General features: G+C 32.9%; 1 protein-coding gene across 1 annotated transcript in view; it reads right to left on the minus strand.

Moving 5' to 3' along the window:
* Positions 1–22,568, minus strand: part of LOC118182070 (E3 ubiquitin-protein ligase AMFR-like) — a 93,387-nt gene that overhangs the window by 20,886 nt on the left and 49,933 nt on the right. The window contains exons 14-15 of the mRNA XM_085822018.1: positions 19,994–20,118; positions 1,330–1,446 (exon numbers count right to left, since the gene is read on the minus strand). Of these exons, the coding sequence (XP_085678144.1) occupies positions 1,330–1,446; positions 19,994–20,118 (242 nt within the window). The remainder of the gene's footprint in view (positions 1–1,329; positions 1,447–19,993; positions 20,119–22,568) is intronic.

Consider the following 22,568-nt stretch of genomic DNA (forward strand, 5'->3'; position numbering starts at 1 on the left):
AAAGTAACCATTAAATCTTATGTTTTCAACTTAGTGCAACTGTACTCCTTTGGTAGGGAAACATGTACTGTTGCATATAACTCTGAAGACACTTAAAAGAATAAAAATTCAAAACAACAATTATGAATAATTCCAAACGTTGTGCAGAATAATGCACAAAAAAACACCACTTTCTTAATGGTAATTTGATTCTGTACGTGTGCAGATTTTGACAGAAAATGTGAACCAAATAGGAGTAAGAAATCTTATCTCTCTGTCATAAAATCTTCTCATGAGTTCACTAGTCCTCAAATACATCCCCAGTTTGAAAATGCCCCAGCACAAACTGAATTTTTCCACACTGAAAGAAATTTCTTCAGAAACTACCTAAGCTATTCAAGGATTGGGAGGAAGAAGTTGCCTGCAAGGAACAAAAAATTTTATGAGATAAGATACTATATGGAAGGGCTATATAAGGACAGATTGGCTGAAATAAAAAAGTAAGAAAACTTGAAAGGGAAAAAATTTTGAAGTATATTATTTTTTAAATGATCTTTGCATCTGTCTTTTGTGATGTCCTGACAGCCATTATCTGCCATAAAAATAGCATGGAAATTATAATAATTCACAGATACAAAATTATTAGCCTTTTTTTTTTTTTCATTTGTTGCCCCTGATGATTTACAAACACCAGACAGTTTGAAATCTATTAAACTACTGCATAATATAATTTATTAAAAATAATAAATTAGTAAGTCAAATACAAACATAATTTAAAAAATTACACTATTATTTCATAAGGAAGTATGTTGCTACATGATGTCTGTCACAAAATGCTATTGTATATTAATAAAACTACTATTTGCTGCAGGAGAGTAGCACTTAAGAACCAAAGGGTCTCGTGGCTTGCAAACTGCAGTTAAGATACCTGAGAGCGAGCCGCAGTTTGACCATGCCTGCTATATTTTGTCACATATTGTGCTATGTTTGTTTTCAATTTGCTCCAAATACTGATTTCTATATAAATGTCCGATACTCCTCCCACTTTAGTAGGGAAAAAAATTTTCTGGAAAAGAAAGAACAGTCTGACTGTCCTCGAAATCAACACAATTTTATTCAAAACCTATCCCAATCTCAAGCTGCCCTTTTGCCTAATTTAAATTTTATACTAGTGTGTTTCTCTTTCAGTTAAATTTCATATGTGCAAGAGTCAGATCTTAAGCCCACTTGAAATTTTCTCTACTTACCTTAAATTCACTTTGTATTACAATTTCAGGACATCATGCAAATAATTAGATAGGATTTAAAATTTAATATAAAATTAGAAATAAACATGATATATACACTTACTTCCTTGCTTTTTTTAAAAGCTCTTCTTTTCGATGAGATAACATTTGTTCTCGTTCTAAAGAACACTTTGAAAATCGAGATCCCTCAAACCTTGTCTGTACAGATGAATCTTGCAGTCTGTAAACATCATAACAAATATAAGAACATAAAAATAAATAAACTGTGCTTGAAGAAAAAAGAATCTAATAATGTAGAGTAGAGTCTCAAACTACATGTGGGCCAAATCCATACAACTGAAGGGCCAGATTTTTTTTAACAAAATTAAAAATATTGTAAATAAATTTTTAATTTTGCTTACTAAATATTTATCAAAACACACATAAACAATAAAAATGTCGCAAAGGAAAAAATTCAAATTTATGTTTATTTTTCATCTGAAATCTAAAGTTTGGTACCTGTAAAATTTTTTGGTTATACTTCATATCTGATAGCTAAATATTACATTCTTAAACTAACATTTCTTACTGATAATTTTGACATGTTTAATTAATCATTAAATAAATTTCTTTAATTTAACCTAAAAATAAACAAATTATGAAACCTTTCTAAGGTTTCAGAGAAAAATCTGCCTGGTGAAACAAAACTTCAGACTAAAATAATAGCAACTTAGTCTCTTTCCCTCATTTATAAAAACTTTCTTCGATGCATAAATAAAAATACATATGCTTTCGGGTAAATAATTATAAACTTCTTAATTTCCTACAATAGCTTGACATTTAATAATGTTTTAATTCTAATAAAGTTTTTAGCCTCTGAGAAAAATTTACTAGAAATTACCTTTTCATGGATTGTAGATGCTCATCAGTCAATTAGATTCTTTTCTAATTTTGAAATATGAAAAAAAAAAGCTGCTTGCATATAAACGTATTCCCAAACAAATGTATTATTTTTACTGCCAAAAATCGTAACTGAGCTTATTAATATGTTGAAATGTAAGAATAAAAGTTAATAAAATCCATACCTTCAAATATTTGAATATGATTTATATCACAATGTAAATTAATTAGCTCATTTATAGATTTTCTGGCACGTTATTTATGTTTGTTTTTAATAGAAATGTAAATAATATGAACTCCAACTTCAAATAATTAAAATACCGAAATCTTTGCAATGCTGTGTTTGAACAAATACATAACTGAAATATCTTAACGAGCCACACATAAAACTTCTTCAGGGGCCACCAGTTTAAGATCACTGATATAGAAGGTAAATTTTAAAAAAAAGGCTGCCTATTTTTTCATCATTTATTTATTCACTGAAAAAAATAGTAAAATTTTCTAAACACATTTTACAGAGCCAATTTATTATCTCTTGCTTAATATCCTCTTGCTACTTTATATTACTACTATTAAAGTGGGTCAAAAATTTGAAGTCTCTCTTGACCCACCAGAAACAAATGTATGAGGTCTAACTGAAAAGGTTCCAGCACTGCAACCATTTCTCATTTCTGACATTAGAAAGCACAATCTTGTAGCAAATTCTGGGATATTGTTCTGGGATTCTGGTTATATTGATATATTTGAATCGATCTGTGGAGCGTTATAGCCTTAAATACTTGGTGATCATAAGTTGTGTCATAAGTTGTATATTGTCTAATATGTTTTATGATACTGGATGAGAAAACATCTCTGAAAATTCAACATACATATAATTGAACTTTATTTCTGAAGTCGTTCAAGTTCAATTTCGGGAACAGTAGTATGAAACACTTAAAATATTAAACATTGATTTTAGATTCATTATATCACAACAAAGCATATTAGGATCCTCTGTCTAAAGGAAACTAGCCTGTATTAAAAAAGATAAAAAACACAAAAACATATCCTGCCTGATCAGTCACCAGGATCTGAACCCATACCTCCAAGTGAACAATACTCAGCACTGATGAGCTGTTATGACAGGCATATGGTGAACAGAAGTATCTCTGTTGAACTTGAAAGATGGTAACATGGGGTGACCAACAAATTACATGCTGGAAGACCATTCACAACAGCTGCAGATGTCAACCCCAACAGCCATAGGCACAAAGCAAAAAGGTGATTATTACACGAATGTTCAATGAAACCCATTTGCTTAGACCCGTGAGGAAGAAGAGACTGGACTTGCCAAAGAAATAGTGTTTTTTGACAATTCCAAGTGACATACTGCTTGACATAGCCAGAAGTTCTGAAATCAATAGGATAATGCTAAAATGCCTTTCATACGGAGTTCGTACACATTTCTGCATATGGGAATTAAGTACTTTTAAGGACCATGAATGGAAAAAAAATTAAGGGCCCAGTAAATGGGAACTGAATAATTAGAGTAATTATCTAAGCAATCAACTTCATTCTTGTAATATAATACGACTCTAAGAATAAAACAGAAATGTATGCAGTATGCATTATTATTAAACATAATCTAATATTTAACATAACTGTAAAACAAATTTGAGAATAAAATCAACTTCCTAAAATTTACCAAGTAGTTAAATGGTTATTAACCCTTAGCGCTTGCCACATTTTTGTACCACGGATTACCAGCAACTCTGGCACATTTTCACAGTGGAACGAGTAAAATGGAGTCTTATTTTAAGCGAGAAGAATTACATATGCTTGTGAATGTTTTTAACTTTATTTTATACATATATACTTTTTTCTTGCAAATGAAAGATAAATTTTAAATTTTGTGATCCACCATGGCGCGATATCTTCGGAAACACATCCTTGGTTTACTTGCGCAAGTGTCACATCGAAGTCTCCCTGCAAATCTTCATCTTCACTTTTAATAATTCTCATTTGTCATCTCTTTGGTAGTGTAATTTCAGAACCACTACATGAAGTGTCAGAATTATAATCAACATTGTCTTTCGCAATATCTTTTAACACTTGAAAATCAAACATGTCTTCACTACCACTCAACTCTAAATTCTCATCAAAATTTCTCCATGTAGCTAACCATAAAAAAGGTCAAAAAATGGTTTAATCATACCAGTATAGAGACTGAGCACGTTTTAATTACAGATAACAATTGGCAACACCGACAATACCACAGCATCTTAAGCATAATCATGCTAAAAAAACATTTGGCTCCACAGCAGAGCCTACAGAGCTGCGGAACAAATGCTGCATGGCCCCGTAGCTGAGCCAACAAAGCGCTAAGGGTTAAATTATGAATTATTTCAGACTTTTATATTTACACTTATAACAATCTCACATTTTTTAAAGAAGACTAGTGTTATTTTACTTAAATTTTAGTAGCAACTTTATGTTGATTTTTATCTTTCAATTTTCATTTTGTCATGTATTTATTTTCAACCAGAAGTTTATGCAGATTTTATGGCAAGTATCATCGGTTACAATGAGAATTACAAATTTTCTGACGTCTCTGAAATTCACATGATTCTCTGTTCCACTTGAACTTCTTTAACTGAGGTAAAACAGGTTCGCTTTGTACAAGATTTAACTCTAGGAAATAAATTTGAAAAAAAAAAGTCGCAAGGAGCCAAATCTGGTGAATAAAGTGGATGCTCCAACACAGTAATGTTTTTGCTCAACTGATAGGGACTTGTGAGCAGGTACATTGTTCTGGTGCAACAACCATCATCACTCCATAATTCTAGCCTTTTTTTCCCCAACTTTTTAGCACTTCAATGTAGTAGTGCTTGGTAACAGTCTGATCATAGGGAAATCCCTCAATCAATTAGAATTTCCTTAGTGTCAAAGAAGACAATCAAAATTGCCTTGCATTTATGGAAAAGCGACACGATTTTGTGTATTTAGAGTATACTCGTCACGCGTATATTATGGTAATGAAATGGAAAAATATTAGTAAGTACTGTACATAATGACAACGTAACAGAAAGAGAAAAGAAAAATAATAACAAAGAAACCAGAGTTAGTGATTGATTATGATAAAAAAATGGGTGGAGTGGATATGAGCAATGAAATTATCATAGCGTATTCCACAAACAAGAAAACGACTCAAAAAGTACTACAAAAATATATTTCTCCATTTCTTTGACATTATGTGTCTGAATGCATTCATATTATATAAAAAAATAATGGAACATTACTGCTTATCAACTTTTCGCTCAAATTTATTAAAGACACTTTTGCAACGTATCCAATTGAAAGAAAGAAATCGATACAAACTCAGCCATTTAGACCTAAGCCAATTAGGTGGGAATCATGTTCTGAATTATGTACTCGGAACATTAAAAAAAAAAAAAAAAAAAAAAAAAAAAAAAAAAAAAACTACGCGAAGGTGTTCGCATTGCTAAAAATGTAAGATCAGGAAGGAATCGAGTTACTGGTGTTCGATTTGCAAAGTCCCATTGTGTATCGTCCCACCCAGTTTCGCTGAGGGTAGAGGCGAGCAAAATTTTTTTCTTATGCACATGCGTATTAATTATTACGGTGCAGCTGTCTCTTCTCCCGTCACATCCGTCATTCGAGCTTATGGAGATGGTGAGATGTTATATGCTGTGTGATGGTCAAAATGATTTCCTGTGTGATCTTTCTATTCATTATTCATGTAAATAAAGTGAACTGTCCTACAATGGCTTCTTCACTCTAAATATTGGCCTCTGAACAACAAATGGTAGCAGCTCTGTTGTTTTTTCAAGAAGAATTGGATACGAAGTCGAAACCGAAACTGTCTTAGTGGAAGCCAAAAATGGAGAAGTGAAACGTTCCCGAATTAACTGGAGAGAACTATTTTATTTCGGCATTGAAAATTAAAGCTGCCTTATCACTGAAAAGACTTGACTTGGTAATTTCAACAGTAAAACCAGAAAACTTAAACAAGAAAGATGAAAGATTGTGGAATGAGAAAAACGCTGACGCCGTAGCATATGTAAAACTTTCACTATCGGATCAACAGGTGCTTCAGTTCTCCACAGAAGAGAATGCAAAAATTCTTTGGGAAAAAATAAAGTCAATATTTACGGGACAAGCCGAATATCGAAAAATAGATGCTGGTAATGGGTTAAAAAATTTAGAAATGAAGTTGCACGAGTCAGCTAATGATTATATCGCAAGAGCGAGAGGAATAGCAACTAAGTGCCAATCGCTAGGACTAGATGTATCTCCTCTGGAACTGGTGTTTTACACAGTCCGTGGACTTCGTGAAAAATTCTCTCGAATTAGGGAAATTGTAAAAACTCAGCATGAAAAAATAATTGATGAAGTACTCGAAATACTCCGTGAGGAAGAGTCCGTTCACAATTCAACGAACGGGAAACGACCTGATGGAAACATGTCGTTTTTTCATTCAGAGACGTTCATAACAAGAAGGAATAAAAACTAGAAGCCAAGAATTTGTTACATTTGCCGACGGCTTGGTCACATCGCGAAAGACTGCTATTACAGAAACAAGATTCCAAAAAGTGAGTTATCCAAAGGTAACAAGGAAAGAAAGAAGTCACAAATAAAATAGTTCTCTCCAGTTAATACAAGTGTGAATGTTTCATCTCGTTCTGATGAAAGAAAAAGTGATTTTGCTCTTCAACTTACACGTGGAAAAATTTATGAATGTGATAAAATTTGGTTGCTGGATAGTAGTGCAACTGGACACATGGCAAAAGACTTCTTTTGGTTCCAGAATATTATACCAGAGGTGAGGGAGATTTACCAGGCAGGTAAACATTCAAAAATATTTTCAGAAGGTATTGGTACTGTTAAAGCAAAAACTATAAATACAAAGAATTCTAGTTTTATTAATTTAACTATTAGTAATTTAACTAATCATGCTAAAAAAACATTTGGCTCCACAGCAGAGCCTACAGAGCTGCGGAACAAATGCTGCATGGCCCCGTAGCTGAGCCAACAAAGCGCTAAGGGTTAAATTATGAATTATTTCAGACTTTTATATTTACACTTATAACAATCTCACATTTTTTAAAGAAGACTAGTGTTATTTTACTTAAATTTTAGTAGCAACTTTATGTTGATTTTTATCTTTCAATTTTCATTTTGTCATGTATTTATTTTCAACCAGAAGTTTATGCAGATTTTATGGCAAGTATCATCGGTTATAATGAGAATTACAAATTTTCTGACGTCTCTGAAATTCACATGATTCTCTGTTCCACTTGAACTTCTTTAACTGAGGTAAAACAGGTTCGCTTTGTACAAGATTTAACTCTAGGAAATAAATTTGAAAAAAAAAAAGTCGCAAGGAGCCAAATCTGGTGAATAAAGTGGATGCTCCAACACAGTAATGTTTTTGCTCAACTGATAGGGACTTGTGAGCAGGTACATTGTTCTGGTGCAACAACCATCATCACTCCATAATTCTAGCCTTTTTTTCCCCAACTTTTTAGCACTTCAATGTAGTAGTGCTTGGTAACAGTCTGATCATAGGGAAATCCCTCAATCAATTAGAATTTCCTTAGTGTCAAAGAAGACAATCAAAATTGCCTTGCATTTATGGAAAAGCGACACGATTTTGTGTATTTAGAGTATACTCGTCACGCGTATATTATGGTAATGAAATGGAAAAATATTAGTAAGTACTGTACATAATGACAACGTAACAGAAAGAGAAAAGAAAAATAATAACAAAGAAACCAGAGTTAGTGATTGATTATGATAAAAAAATGGGTGGAGTGGATATGAGCAATGAAATTATCATAGCGTATTCCACAAACAAGAAAACGACTCAAAAAGTACTACAAAAATATATTTCTCCATTTCTTTGACATTATGTGTCTGAATGCATTCATATTATATAAAAAAATAATGGAACATTACTGCTTATCAACTTTTCGCTCAAATTTATTAAAGACACTTTTGCAACGTATCCAATTGAAAGAAAGAAATCGATACAAACTCAGCCATTTAGACCTAAGCCAATTAGGTGGGAATCATGTTCTGAATTATGTACTCGGAACATTTAAAAAAAAAAAAAAAAAAAAAAAAAAAAAAAAAAAAAACTACGCGAAGGTGTTCGCATTGCTAAAAATGTAAGATCAGGAAGGAATCGAGTTACTGGTGTTCGATTTGCAAAGTCCCATTGTGTATCGTCCCACCCAGTTTCGCTGAGGGTAGAGGCGAGCAAAATTTTTTTCTTATGCACATGCGTATTAATTATTACGGTGCAGCTGTCTCTTCTCCCGTCACATCCGTCATTCGAGCTTATGGAGATGGTGAGATGTTATATGCTGTGTGATGGTCAAAATGATTTCCTGTGTGATCTTTCTATTCATTATTCATGTAAATAAAGTGAACTGTCCTACAATGGCTTCTTCACTCTAAATATTGGCCTCTGAACAACAAATGGTAGCAGCTCTGTTGTTTTTTCAAGAAGAATTGGATACGAAGTCGAAACCGAAACTGTCTTAGTGGAAGCCAAAAATGGAGAAGTGAAACGTTCCCGAATTAACTGGAGAGAACTATTTTATTTCGGCATTGAAAATTAAAGCTGCCTTATCACTGAAAAGACTTGACTTGGTAATTTCAACAGTAAAACCAGAAAACTTAAACAAGAAAGATGAAAGATTGTGGAATGAGAAAAACGCTGACGCCGTAGCATATATAAAACTTTCACTATCGGATCAACAGGTGCTTCAGTTCTCCACAGAAGAGAATGCAAAAATTCTTTGGGAAAAAATAAAGTCAATATTTACGGGACAAGCCGAATATCGAAAAATAGATGCTGGTAATGGGTTAAAAAATTTAGAAATGAAGTTGCACGAGTCAGCTAATGATTATATCGCAAGAGCGAGAGGAATAGCAACTAAGTGCCAATCGCTAGGACTAGATGTATCTCCTCTGGAACTGGTGTTTTACACAGTCCGTGGACTTCGTGAAAAATTCTCTCGAATTAGGGAAATCGTAAAAACTCAGCATGAAAAAATAATTGATGAAGTACTCGAAATACTCCGTGAGGAAGAGTCCGTTCACAATTCAACGAACGGGAAACGACCTGATGGAAACATGTCGTTTTTTCATTCAGAGACGTTCATAACAAGAAGGAATAAAAACTAGAAGCCAAGAATTTGTTACATTTGCCGACGGCTTGGTCACATCGCGAAAGACTGCTATTACAGAAACAAGATTCCAAAAAGTGAGTTATCCAAAGGTAACAAGGAAAGAAAGAAGTCACAAATAAAATAGTTCTCTCCAGTTAATACAAGTGTGAATGTTTCATCTCGTTCTGATGAAAGAAAAAGTGATTTTGCTCTTCAACTTACACGTGGAAAAATTTATGAATGTGATAAAATTTGGTTGCTGGATAGTAGTGCAACTGGACACATGGCAAAAGACTTCTTTTGGTTCCAGAATATTATACCAGAGGTGAGGGAGATTTACCAGGCAGGTAAACATTCAAAAATATTTTCAGAAGGTATTGGTACTGTTAAAGCAAAAACTATAAATACAAAGAATTCTAGTTTTATTAATTTAACTATTAGTAATGTCAGTTATATTCCTGGTTTAAGAAATAACTAATTGTCACTCACTGCCTTAATGGATAAAGAATGCAAAATTGAATCAAGGAATAATTCTGTATTATTTTTTAGTAGGTGAATCACTTTTTAAAGCATTTAAGAATAACGGTAGGCTTGAAGTTAATTTAGATCCATATTATAATTCTGAATCTTGCATTGCTAATGATTGTACTGGTAATAATTATGAACTTTGGCATAGTAGATTGTGCCATTTAAATCCAAAATATATGCTTAAAATGAAAGAATACATTGATATTAATGATGTAAGTGATTTTAAGAGTGAAACTTGTGACATAAGTAAACTAACTAGAAAAAGTCATCCAAATATTGACATTAATCAGAGTTCAGAAATTTTAGAATGAATTCATTCGGATCTATGTGGCCCTGTTCAAACTGAATCAATTGGTGGGTCTAAATATTTTATGATCTTAGTGGATGATTTTTCTGGAATGTATTTTACTTATTTTCTTAAAAGTAAAATTGAAGTATTTGACGCATTTTGTAAATTTAAAGCTAAGTACAAAAATTTAACAGGAAAAAGAATTAAACGTTTGAGAACAGACAATAGTTTAGAATTTGTAAATCAACAATTAGATAATTATCTTGTTAATTCAGGTACTTTTCATGAAAAAAACAATTCCATATAACAGTGAGAGTAATGGGAAAGCTGAACGGGCAAACAGAGTTCTTTTAGAAAGACCTAGGACATTACTACATGAGAGTGAGCTTCCGGTAAAATTCCTGGCAGAAGCAATTAGTTTTAGTATTCAAGTATCAAATTTAACACCCCGGAAAGAAAAAGAAAAAATTCCTTTATAAATTTGGACTGGTAAAAAAACCCAAATTAAACTATCTATAAAAGTTTGAATATGTGGCATACTTTCACATTCCGAAAGTAACGCGAAACAAATTTGACATACCAGGGAAAAGAGGGATAATCTTAGGATATGCTAGAGAAAGAAAAGGATATCGTATTTATGATATAGCAAGTAATAAAATAATTGAAGAACAATCAGTTAAATTTAATGAATCTTTAAAGGGTAGTACAGTCAAAAGTCGTTAATTCGGACACCCATAATCCAGAATGATCTATAATCCAGAACTCAAAGCTAAAAACTTTCTGCGCATGCACCGCGGTGGCACATGCGCACACACGTTTTACGCGTGCGCGTAAGAGCTTGACTACTGCGCATATGCGTGTGCGCAACTGCAGAATACGTTTTCGCCTGCGCGTTTAATGTATAACGGACGGTGTAAGCTAAAATTATCTAATTATCTATTTCAGTTAATGTTAATGATTGCATTGTTCCTTAATCTTCGAATTGGATCCCGCTTATTTATTTTTAGCAGACTGTAAGAGCAATTTTATAAAAGTAAACTTGAACTTTCGATTATGTCAAATAGAATTTCCGATGCTGGAACTTCCAAAGGATCTACAAAACGAAAGTATGTTTCGATGTCCAACAAACAAAAAGTGGAATTGCTGCAAAAAATGGATAAAGACATGAAGAATGTGACAGAGAGGTTAGTGAAAACGAAAAAACTTTGATTGACAAGTTAGTCGGTATTCTCGGCACAGCAATTAACGGGACTTGAACAGCGGAACTTTGTAACTGACAAGAAATTATGTCTTTTTATAGAATTAAAGAGAAAGTATTATCGCATAAAATGAAGCAACTTAAACAACTTACATTGAGAGAAATGTTTAATAAAGTAAACAAATAAATATTAAGCTTTTTTTTTTTTTTTTTTTTGTAAATTTTGATACCCTTTAGATCATAATTGTTCTTTATTTCATAAATTACGGTTTCATATTTTGAATTTTATAATTTCTGCATGCCATCTTACGAGATTTAAACTGATGATCTATAATCCGGAAAAATCGATAATCCGGAATCGCCGAAGTCCCGACAAGTCCGAATTAACGACTTTTGACTGTAATTATATGGGGAAAAATAAAACCTTAGAAACTTAGGATATGGAAGAATTAAAAGGAAGGAGAAACGAAGCAGATCAAAAACCCCACCTCGAATTGGTTGTTACGGAAAATACTCGAGCAAGCAAATATGATGACTCATCGAATTTCGAAATCCCCAACATGAGCCATTGTAGCGGGGGTGATGACAGGGGGAATAAAGTCCAAACATCTGATAGCTATGAAAAAAGTAATAAATATGGAAATGAAATACCATTAAGACCATCCAATCCGAGATGCTCAAATCAAAACAACTAGCCTCAAGTATAATCAGTAATGTTCCGAATGATTTTTCAGAAGCAAAACAAAGTGCTAATTGGTATGACTGGAAATCCGCAATGGAAAATGAATTAGATTCATTACTTAAACACGAAGTGTGGGAAATAGTAGAGAGGCCTGAAAAAACAAAATTAGTAAAAAGTAAGTGGGTGTACACTTTGAAGGAAGGAGACACTGGGGAAGTAGTAGCAGCTGGGTTTAATCAAGTAAAAAATAAGGATTATACCGAATCATATTCACCAGTAGTTAACATTGAATGTTTTAGATTATTGCTTGCACTTTCAGCTAAATTAAACTTGACTGTTAAATTTTATGATGTAAAAACAGCATACTTGTACAAACTGATTGGAGAACGAAAAGTATGTAAATTGAAGAAAAGTATTTATGGGTTGCCTCAATCGGGTAGAAATTGGTATATGAAAATAAAAACTGAAATAGAAAAACTTGGACTGGTACAGTTAGCATCTGATAATTGAATATTCATTTATAATGATACCAAAAACATTTTTATATTGTGTTTGTATGATGATGATTTAGCTGTATTCTGTAATAATAAAGAAATGCTTGAAAATATTGTTTCTAAAATTAAAAATGTATTTGAGTTACATGAAAATACTAATTCAAAATTTTTGGGAATGCAAATAAAAAACTTGAAAATGGTATATGTTTGTCTCAAACAGAATATATTGAATCTTTATTGACTAAACACAATCTGGAAAACTGTAAAGCAGTAAAAATGCCAATCGTTAAAGGGGTAGATAAAGATTTTTCCTGTACAAATGAAAAAATTGATGCAATTTTGTATCAGGAATTAATTGGGGAACTTTTATATTTAGCGAATAGAATATATCATTCGATACAACATTTGTAATATGTATATATATCATTTGTAACAACTTATTTGTCACAATTTAATCATGTACCAGAAAAAAGGCATTATCTTTTGGCTAAAAGGGTATTAAAGTATTTAAAAGGTCCAAAAAAATAAAAAAAACTTTTCTATAGCAATGATTTTGGAGTTTTAAATGCATATGCTGATGAATGCAATTAAATGCATTCCTAGCTGAGGAAATGCAGAAAATGGTTAAGTCATTTTCTGGTGGTACTATTTTATTAGACGATTCATTGATTTCTTGGAAATGTCGTAAGCAGAGAAGTGTTAGTCTGTCTACTTGTGAAGCAGAATTATTTTCTATTTCTGAAATTTGTAAGGATATTATTTGGACTGTAAATTTATTATCAGAATTAAAATGTAAACAATTTTTGAATGGTGCAGTGGTCTTGAATACAGACAGTCAAGCTGCCATCCAGTGGATCAACTGTGCAAGATCTTCTACGAAATCCAGACACATGAACTTACGTTTCCATTTTATGAAGGACTTACAATGCCATTAAAATGGAATATTCACAAACTGATAATATGATTGCAGCTTTTCTTACTAAGAGTGTCGGTGAAGAAAAATTAATGTATACATTGAAAATAATTTCCTTAATTTCTTAATGTAATGTGTTATATATTGTTTATATTTCATTTTTGTATTGAAAAAATGTTGCTCGCAGGAGGGGTGTGTTGGGTACAGGCGAGCGAACATTTTTCTTATGCACATGCGTATTAATTATTATGACGCAACTGTCTCTTCTCCCGACACATCTGTCATTTGAGCATATGGAGATGGTGAGATGTTATATGCTGTGTGATGGTCAATATGATTTTCTGTGTGATCTTTTTATTCATTATTCGTGTAAATAAAGTGTGTTGTCCTACGATGGCTTCTTTACTCTAAATACTGGCATCTGAACAACACAATTTATTGCATTTTTAGTTTAATATGTATCTAATATATGCTAATGTTAACCAAATAAGTAAATATTAGTAATAAAATTTTCAATATAATAAAATAAACCAATCTTTTTCATCCAATATCTTACCAGCACAACTTACTCTGTGACTGACGAATATGCTTGTCATAGCTTGATTCTGGCGACACAAAACGGTGCGCACTCTTAAACGAGGCTGCCACAGTTAACTAGTTAAGATCACAAGTACAAATCCATGTTTCCTCACAAGTTATAATAGATTCCAATAAATCTAGATCATTTCTAATGCATTCTGGCATGTCTACACACAAGTCTTTATGGCACTGTTTTTGGTCATTGAACAGAATTTCTGGAACAACCTTTGCACAAATCTTCCTTGTGTGTAATTCCTCAGTTAAAATGCAGTGAACAACTTCTCTACTCAAGTTAACCAACCCCAGCACTGGATGAAAACTTAAATCTTTGATCACCTTGGATTCCCTTGCATACCTTTGGCAATGTATTGGTCTGTAATCCATGAACTTGGGTGCCCAAAACATTCATCGTCTTCCACACCATTTCTTCACTCTGAAAACTGTTTATGGCATTCAAACATGTTCCCAAAACAAAGTTTCATCTCCATAAGCCTTGATTAACATTTGAAATGTTTCTATGCCTGATTTCTTAAGTTTCACAAGAAACTGGATGTTGATTTACTATTCAGTTTTCACATTAGACATTTTCCTTGAAGAATGCAGTTGCATGTGTTCACTCACTGATGCAATACTCACACCTGTCACAACAGGTTGAGTAACAGCAGTGGACAGGGAAGGGGTGTAGGATTACGTCATCAAAACCATTGTTGCCAAATCAAATCTTTGTTCAAGTTATGCACTTAATCTTTCACCCCTTCCCTTTTTTGTGTGTACATCTCATTTCATATTGCCAGGTTCATTACTATACATGAAATGTCTTTAATCTCTACCAATTTAATTCCAAATTTCAAGAAGAAATCATTTAACAATTCAATGCAATAATATCAGCAACACAAATACCTAAAAATTTCAATGGGTATTCACTCGGTGTTTACAGATCGCAACCGAAAAATGCAAGGATAGATGACATTGAAAAAACTCAAACAGCCATTGAAAAAAAAAAAAAAAAAAAAAAAAAAAAAAATTATTCTAAAGTTGGGAAAAGTATGACCTATATGACATGACATAAAATAGAACTTAAAAGACAAGATGATTTTCTTTTGATTAAAAACTCACTTCTAAAGAGAGAACCTGCATATTTTTTTAATATTAATATTTACAGAGAAGATTTTAAATTGCATTTAGGTGCAATAAATAACAATAAATGTCTTTGAGAATGCAATTTGCTTTTTTTCTCCATTGAAATTTGCTAACCAAGTTTCAAAAAATCTTTTGTATCAGATGTAACAACCAACACTATAAATTATTTATTTCAAATAACCAAATATATTCACTTAACCTGTTAACTGGGGAATAAGCTTTCAGTAAAATCGTTTCACAATGGAGACTTTTTCCTTTGCAATAATTTCAGCACATCGCAAGGAATAAATAAAAGAAAATCATTTTAAAATATTTAATTATATTAAATATTAAAATTAAACATTTTTAATGCGGAAAAACAAATTAATTGAACGAATTTAAACAATTATTTCGTATGATATTCCCTAAAGCAATGCGGCATACACAAAGCAACACTGCAGTCGGGATAAAAAAATCTCGGTTCTTTTCTAAGACTTTTGGAATAGCATAATTTGCATCTCCTCGTTGCATTTACTCTTGAAGAGTTGGATGGCACAGTCAAAAGTTATGGAAAGATTTTCTGTTTCCTAATTTAAAAAAATTTGAAAAATCAAGTTTATTTTGTTTTGTTTAATTTTATTTTTTGTTTTGTTTGTTAAACATTTTTTACTAGTTACATAGTCCTTTGCATAAGCATATTGCACATTCCCGGACAGAACAACCATTAATTTTTGATTAATTACAGTCAAAAGTCTTTAATTCGGACTCGTCGGGACTTCGGCGATTCCGGATTATAGATCATCAGTTTAAATCTCGTAAGATGCCATGCAGAAATTCTAAAATTAAAAATATGAAACTATAATTTATGAAATAAAGAACAATTATGATCTAAAGGGTATCAAAATTTACAAAAAAAAAAAAAAAAAAAGCTTAATATTTATTTGTTTACTTTATTAAACATTTCTCTCAATGTAAGTTGTTTAAGTTGCTTCGTTTTGAGTCATAATACTTTCTCTTTAATTCTATAAAAAGACAATTTCTTGTTCAGTTACAAAGTTCGGCTGTTCAAGTCCCGAAATTGCTGTGCTGAGAATACCGACTAACTTGTCAATCAAAATTTTTTCGTTTTCACTAACCTCTCTGTCACCTTCTTCATGTCTTTATCCATTTTTTGCAGCAATTCCACTTTTTGTTTGATGGACATCGAAACATACTTTCGTTTTGTAGATCCTTTGGGAGCTCCAGCATTGGAAATTCTATTTGACATAATCGAAAGTTCAAGTTTACTTTTATAAAATTGCTCTTACAGTCTGCTAAAAATAATAAGCGGGATCCAATTCAGAGATTAAGGAACAATCAATCATCAACATTAACTGAAATAGATAATTAAATAATTTTAGCTTATACCGTCCGTTATACATTAAACGCGCACGCGAAAACGTATTCTGCGCTTGCGCACACGCATATGCGCAGTCGTAAAGGTCTTATGCGCATGCGTAAATGCCTATGCGCATGTGTCATGCACATAGGCACACATTCGGGGCATGCACAGAAAGTTTTTAGCTTTGAGGTCCGGATTATGGGTGTCCGAATTAACGACTTTTGACTGTATATAGTCTGCGAAATGTCTTTCAAAGAGTCGAGATGGTTGTGGTGTCAAGATGATCGTCCTGTACTAGTAGATGGCAACTGCGATCCGTCTCTATATTTTTCAACACCTTTTTCTACAGTTTTGATAAAAGGAAATGAAGCCTATCTAGGTGTCCACCATCTTTCTTGTATAAAAGATATGCATTCAAACACACACATGTCTAGTGCATGTAAAAATATCTTACAGTAATACTTTTTTACTTGGTTTCTAGCGATTTCATAAGTTTTCATTTGTCCATCAGCAAGATCAACTCCTCCCATATTTTTGTTGTAGTCAGCGATAACTTCCGGTTTTGATATCGTTTTCCTTCGTTTTTCTATTTCTACAAATTTATTGTCGTGGATAGTACTCAATATAATTACATCCTTTTTTCTTTCCACTTCATAATCATTATTTTGTCTCTGTACCTAGCAATATGTTCATCTTTTTTCAAAACACAATTTTTCATATCAGATGGTATTCCCTTTCTATTTTTTCACATTGTTCCTACAACATCGGTTTTTCTTCTGCACATCTTCTCAGCTAGATCAGTACAAGTATACCAATTATAGAGATATAGCGTATATCCCTTATCCAACAAGTCAAGATACAATACTGAAGAACATCATGGCACAATTCAAGAACAATACAATTTGGTCCCTGTTCTTCTGGATAGTTCGAACCATACTGCGTGTCTTTACCTGTATATATAATGAAAGCACTTATGTATCCGAATTTACTTTCACATACCTTATACAATTTAACACCAAATCGACTTCTTTTCGATGGAATGTACTGTTTCCAAGACAGTCTTCCTTTCCATAGCAAAAGCGACTCATCTACATCTACATCATTTCCTTAACTGGTACGTATAACACCTTGAATTTGTTTCTCAAATAATTCAAAATGGAATCGATTTTGTAGGTTTTTTGTTGCACACTTTTAGATCAAAAGCATTGTTATCACTAAAATGTAAATATTTTACTAACAGTTGGAATCTATTTTCTGACATAGTTTTATAAAAAAAGGAGTCTCCAGACTTTCTTGCTTTGTAAAATAAAGCTGATAAGAAGGTTTTCCTATTATTCCTTGCAAAATTAGTAAAAAAAATAAATACTCTCATCTCTTGGTCATCTGTGTCAACCCAGTTAACAGATTAAGAAGGGTCCCCCTTAATTTTTCATGTCTACATTGCTGCATATCATTACACTACTTTTAATAAAAGGCAAAAGATTGTCCTTTCAAAATTGGCAATGACAGTACAAATTCTAAAGATATAATGGTAACTTTATTTCTTATTCTAGTAGTTTCAATTTTCTGTTTTGGAGCTTGAACTCCAAAAGCTCCAAAACTCTAAATTCAGGCCATGCTCTAATTTTGCATCTTAAAAATATAAGGTATATCTTCAAAGTAATACAATAAACAATTTTAATTAGTATCAATCAAAAGCTTATTTTAAGCTCAGATGCCCAAAAACTACAAAAGACAAAACGGAAATAAATTCTTTAACTAAACACTATTAAGAATTAAAAATTTAAAACAACTAGAATACTAAAGTCAATTCTGAACGAAGGAATTACCAATTAAAAAACAGTAAAAAAAAGGAAATTGCTGCCAATTATTTTATACAATTTCAAATACTTTTAAAATTTTTTGAATGGCTACAGCAACATTTTCATCTTGATTTCCAACATATTGACTATGCCTGAATTACCTCTTTGGAACAGTTAATTTTTGGGTTATGAAATTTTGAAAAATACTACAAGCTTAAATTTTGCCAAAAAAAAGACTTTTAAAAACTTTAAAAAAAATCTTTTTAAGTCATCAAAAATTATATCTAGGAATATTACGACAGCTGCAGTCTCCTCACAAAAAAACTACAATGTATCATTAATCACTTCTTGTCTTCCTTTTTGAAACTCCCAGTGTAAATTCAACCAATCCTCATTTTTTATGCCAATCAGAACTAGAACTTTCAATTGGTTAATAACAAATAAGAAAAATTTTTAAAAATTATGCAGAAAGAGGCATTTTTTTTTCTTTTTTTTTTCATTTCCATACACATACATGTTTCGAGAGCATTTGAGCTAATGTTCCTTTGACCTAAAATTTTTAAAAACAGCTTACTTTTAGAATTTCTAATAAACAGTCTTGCATAATCCCCCCCCATACAATGTTGCCATTGCTTGCTTTGAAATCATTGAGTTTGTTAATCAAAAACTTGTTCATTTACAAAATTTGAAATACACAATAAATTATTTATAAAACAGTTATCTTTAGAATTTCTGATAAACAGTCTCATGTGCTGGAGATAAAAATGTTTCTTCCTATACAGAATTGCCGCTGCTTGCTTTGAAATCATCGAGTTTATCAAAAATTCGTTAAAGTTTTACAAAGTAGGAAATACATATTAAAATAAATTCGAAATTCAAAACTTGGGCTCTAGGTGTCCATATTCGAGCAGAGAACTACGTTATTCAAAATTTAGTGGCTCTAGGTAACATTGTTTTTCCACAACGTATTAACTCCCAAATACACAGCTTTACATAGAAAATGAAATCACTGAAGGAAGTTAAGAAGTTTAAGAGGGAGGATCCTCCAAAACATGTGAATTAACCACTAGGAAATGTGTATTAAATATATTACAAGATATTAGCTTTATAATTTATGACTTTCTGATATTCTTTGGCAGCAACAGCCAGAAACATGGCTCCGGAAGTTGGATGTTATGTACCTTATAGAGGAGTTAGGGTTAAAGCTAGTATAAGCCATAGAATTTGTGCTTATAGGTTTTTTTAAGGAATACGAGCAGTTAAAATCTATTACAGTTCAAGAAATTCATGGTTCAAGTAATTCTTTCCAAAAGGATGATAACAGAAGAAGAGGAATGCGAGATTTTACGACTCCATCGCTAGAATATTTTTTATCAAAACTGACATGGAAGTCATACTTGTACTTTGAAAAACATACATTCATTCATGCAAATTCTTCATTATTTCATTTCTTTAATTAAATATACTACAGAGTGATATTTGGCGGCACCAATTTAAAAAGCAATTCAGACTTTTATAGTGATTTAACACAAAATCTCTTTTTAAAAAAATGAGACTAATAGCCCTTCCCAGCTAATGCTCCTTTGTTCTGAAAATTGTAGTTTTATGCATACTTATGCAAGCATTTAGATAGATACATAGATAACCATTAATTACAGTAAAAGATAATTCTTTCTAAATGTGCTACAAAAAAATGGACAATCATGTCAAATCTATTGTACTTACACTTCTGCAGAACTTGAAGTAGATGTTGCACCTGAAAGTGAGGAATTTGTGGACTCTTCAGTGATGTTATCACTGGACTCTCTATCTGGAGATGATACGTTAGGAAAACTGTGGTTTCCACTCCCCTGATTTTAAAAAGATAAGAAGAGGAATGAAATTAATTGTTTTCGCATGGGTAAAATTTACATGAAGACACTGCACGATACAGAACGGATTTGGAGTAAAATTTTAGTGAAGATACTGAATTAAACTCATAGATAATAAAAAAGAAATGAAAAAGAAAATGCCTAATAGAAACTGACATAAGAATACAATAAAATTTGAAAGCTGCGATGCTTCATTAATCGATTATGACAATAGTTCATGTAGGCTCTCTTTAAAGAACTAGGCCTCTAAAGAGTACTTTCCGAAGGAATGTTTAATCAGGATCAGCAAATTAGTTTGCACCAATATTGATGAACCGAAAAAATTCATACATATTTACTCAATAGCATATCACTGATTTGATTTATTTGATTATGGTGAAGCATCTAAGGGCTTTAAGGTAGGGATGCTTTTGTGAAGGAAAACAGGCTAGTATCCACATTATACTTGTGGAAAGACAAAAAAATCCATGCAGCCAACCCTTTTGCTGGGATTAGTACCCAAGTTGAACTACCAGTGTTCAGTTACTGGTATAGTAGCTGAACTGGATTTTGGAGACAATTTCAAAGTACAGGAACAGCTATCCGGGGGTTTAGTAGTGGTCGTCCACAAGGAACCACACCTGCAGATGACCGGTATATTGCCTTACAGGCCAGAAGAAACAGGCGGCAGACAGCGGGAGAAATCGCTAGACACACGACACAGGCGACTGGGTCGACCAATATCGTGTTTTACCGTGGCCAGAAGACTGCACGGTGGTGGTCTGTTTGCACGACGCCCTGTACGGTGTGTACCTCTAACGCCTGCCCATCGGAGAAGGCGTTCTCTGTGGTGCCGGGAACACTGGAATTGGAAAGACAATGAATGGGAACGAGTACTCTTTACAGATGAGAGCAGATTCAGTCTGAGTAGCGATTCTCATCGCTTACTCATCTGGAGAGAGCGGGAAAGCCACAATCATCCCTCGAACATCATTGAAAGGGACAGGTATGGAGGTGGCGGTGTTCTCATTTGGGGAGGCATCATGCTTGGTAGTGGTATAGACCTTCACATCTTCGACGCAGGTTCAGTCAACGGGACCCATTATTGTAACGAGATTATTGTAATTCTTCTTCCATATGTGTGTCTTATTAGAGGTGCTATGGGTCCGTAGTTCCTTTTCATGGACGACAATGCACCATGTCATCGCACAGTAGCTGCCGAACAGCTCTTAGAGAGTGAGGATATTGAACGTATGGATTGGCCGGCACGATCTCCGGATCTCAATCCCATCGAGCATGTATGGGATTTTCTAGGCAGATGCTTGGCAGCTCGTACCTTACCACCAGTAGTGATTCCGGAGCTTCGATTGGCGCTGCAAGACGAATGGGCAGCAATGCCTCAACAAGGCGAATGGGCAGCAACACCCTCATTCTCAGCAAGGGCAGACGCTGTGAAACCTGCCTAGCAGTCAGGGGAGATCATAGCCCCTATTAAAGACCGGATGTTTTTTGCTGGACACCCATCACAGGGATGTTTCGGCCTTCAGTCGCATTGTGCTCCATGCTACTTTTTCAATAAAGCTTCTTTTTATCCCTCTGATTTCTCTTTTAGTAAGTGTTGCTTACATTACTCATGTCCTTACGTATTGGGGATCTTACGGTATTAAATGTGTTGATTTGGAAAGCTTTTGTACAAAGTTATATTGAAAAAACCGTCTCATCCTTAATTTTTGCACACCAGTGTATATTACAAGATTTAATGATGAAATTTCAGTTCAAAATAGAGAAAAATAATAATAATAAAGCATATTTATTGTATTCGCTTGGAACCTAATAATAAATACAATTTATTTTTCCACTCACATTAATATTTAAATAATTTAAATCTAAATTCTGAACATTTTCTAAATTTTCATTGTATACCAGTTTTCCCTTAACAGATATTGCAAGCAAAGTAATTTAAGTAAAAACGAGAAACTTTTCTGAAATCAGAAGACAGAAATTTGCTTCATGCAGTCATCCTTTAACAGTAAAAGCTTAACTAACTCGCATACTTGGAAACTGGCAAATATTCGGACAGTGAAACTTGAAAATGAGGAGCGGAGGGGGGGGGTAGACTGTAGCCGCTTTTTAGATTTTTCCGCTAAATAAATGCTTTTGACATTTCGATACGTGCATCATACAAAAATAAACCAATGGAACGGAAAAATATTCTGCTTAGCAAGCACAGTAAAACTCTTTTAAGTGTTCATAAACAAATCTCGTACAGAACATCAAAATTAATTATCTCTGCAAAATATCGCAAATGTTATTGCGCAATACGTGTGCCGTAATTCTTCCCTAAATGATATTACGCAATCGGAATCAACAGCTGCCGGTATTGGGAGAATAAAGAACTAAATACGAGTAAATGGGGTGCTTTTCATTCTAATTTTCAACAGACGGCATTA

The sequence above is a fragment of the Stegodyphus dumicola genome, chromosome 8 (genome assembly GCF_044657685.1).
Source record: "Stegodyphus dumicola isolate Sdum_Otavi_A_Nest chromosome 8, ASM4465768v1".
NCBI classification, from domain to species: domain Eukaryota; kingdom Metazoa; phylum Arthropoda; class Arachnida; order Araneae; family Eresidae; genus Stegodyphus; species Stegodyphus dumicola.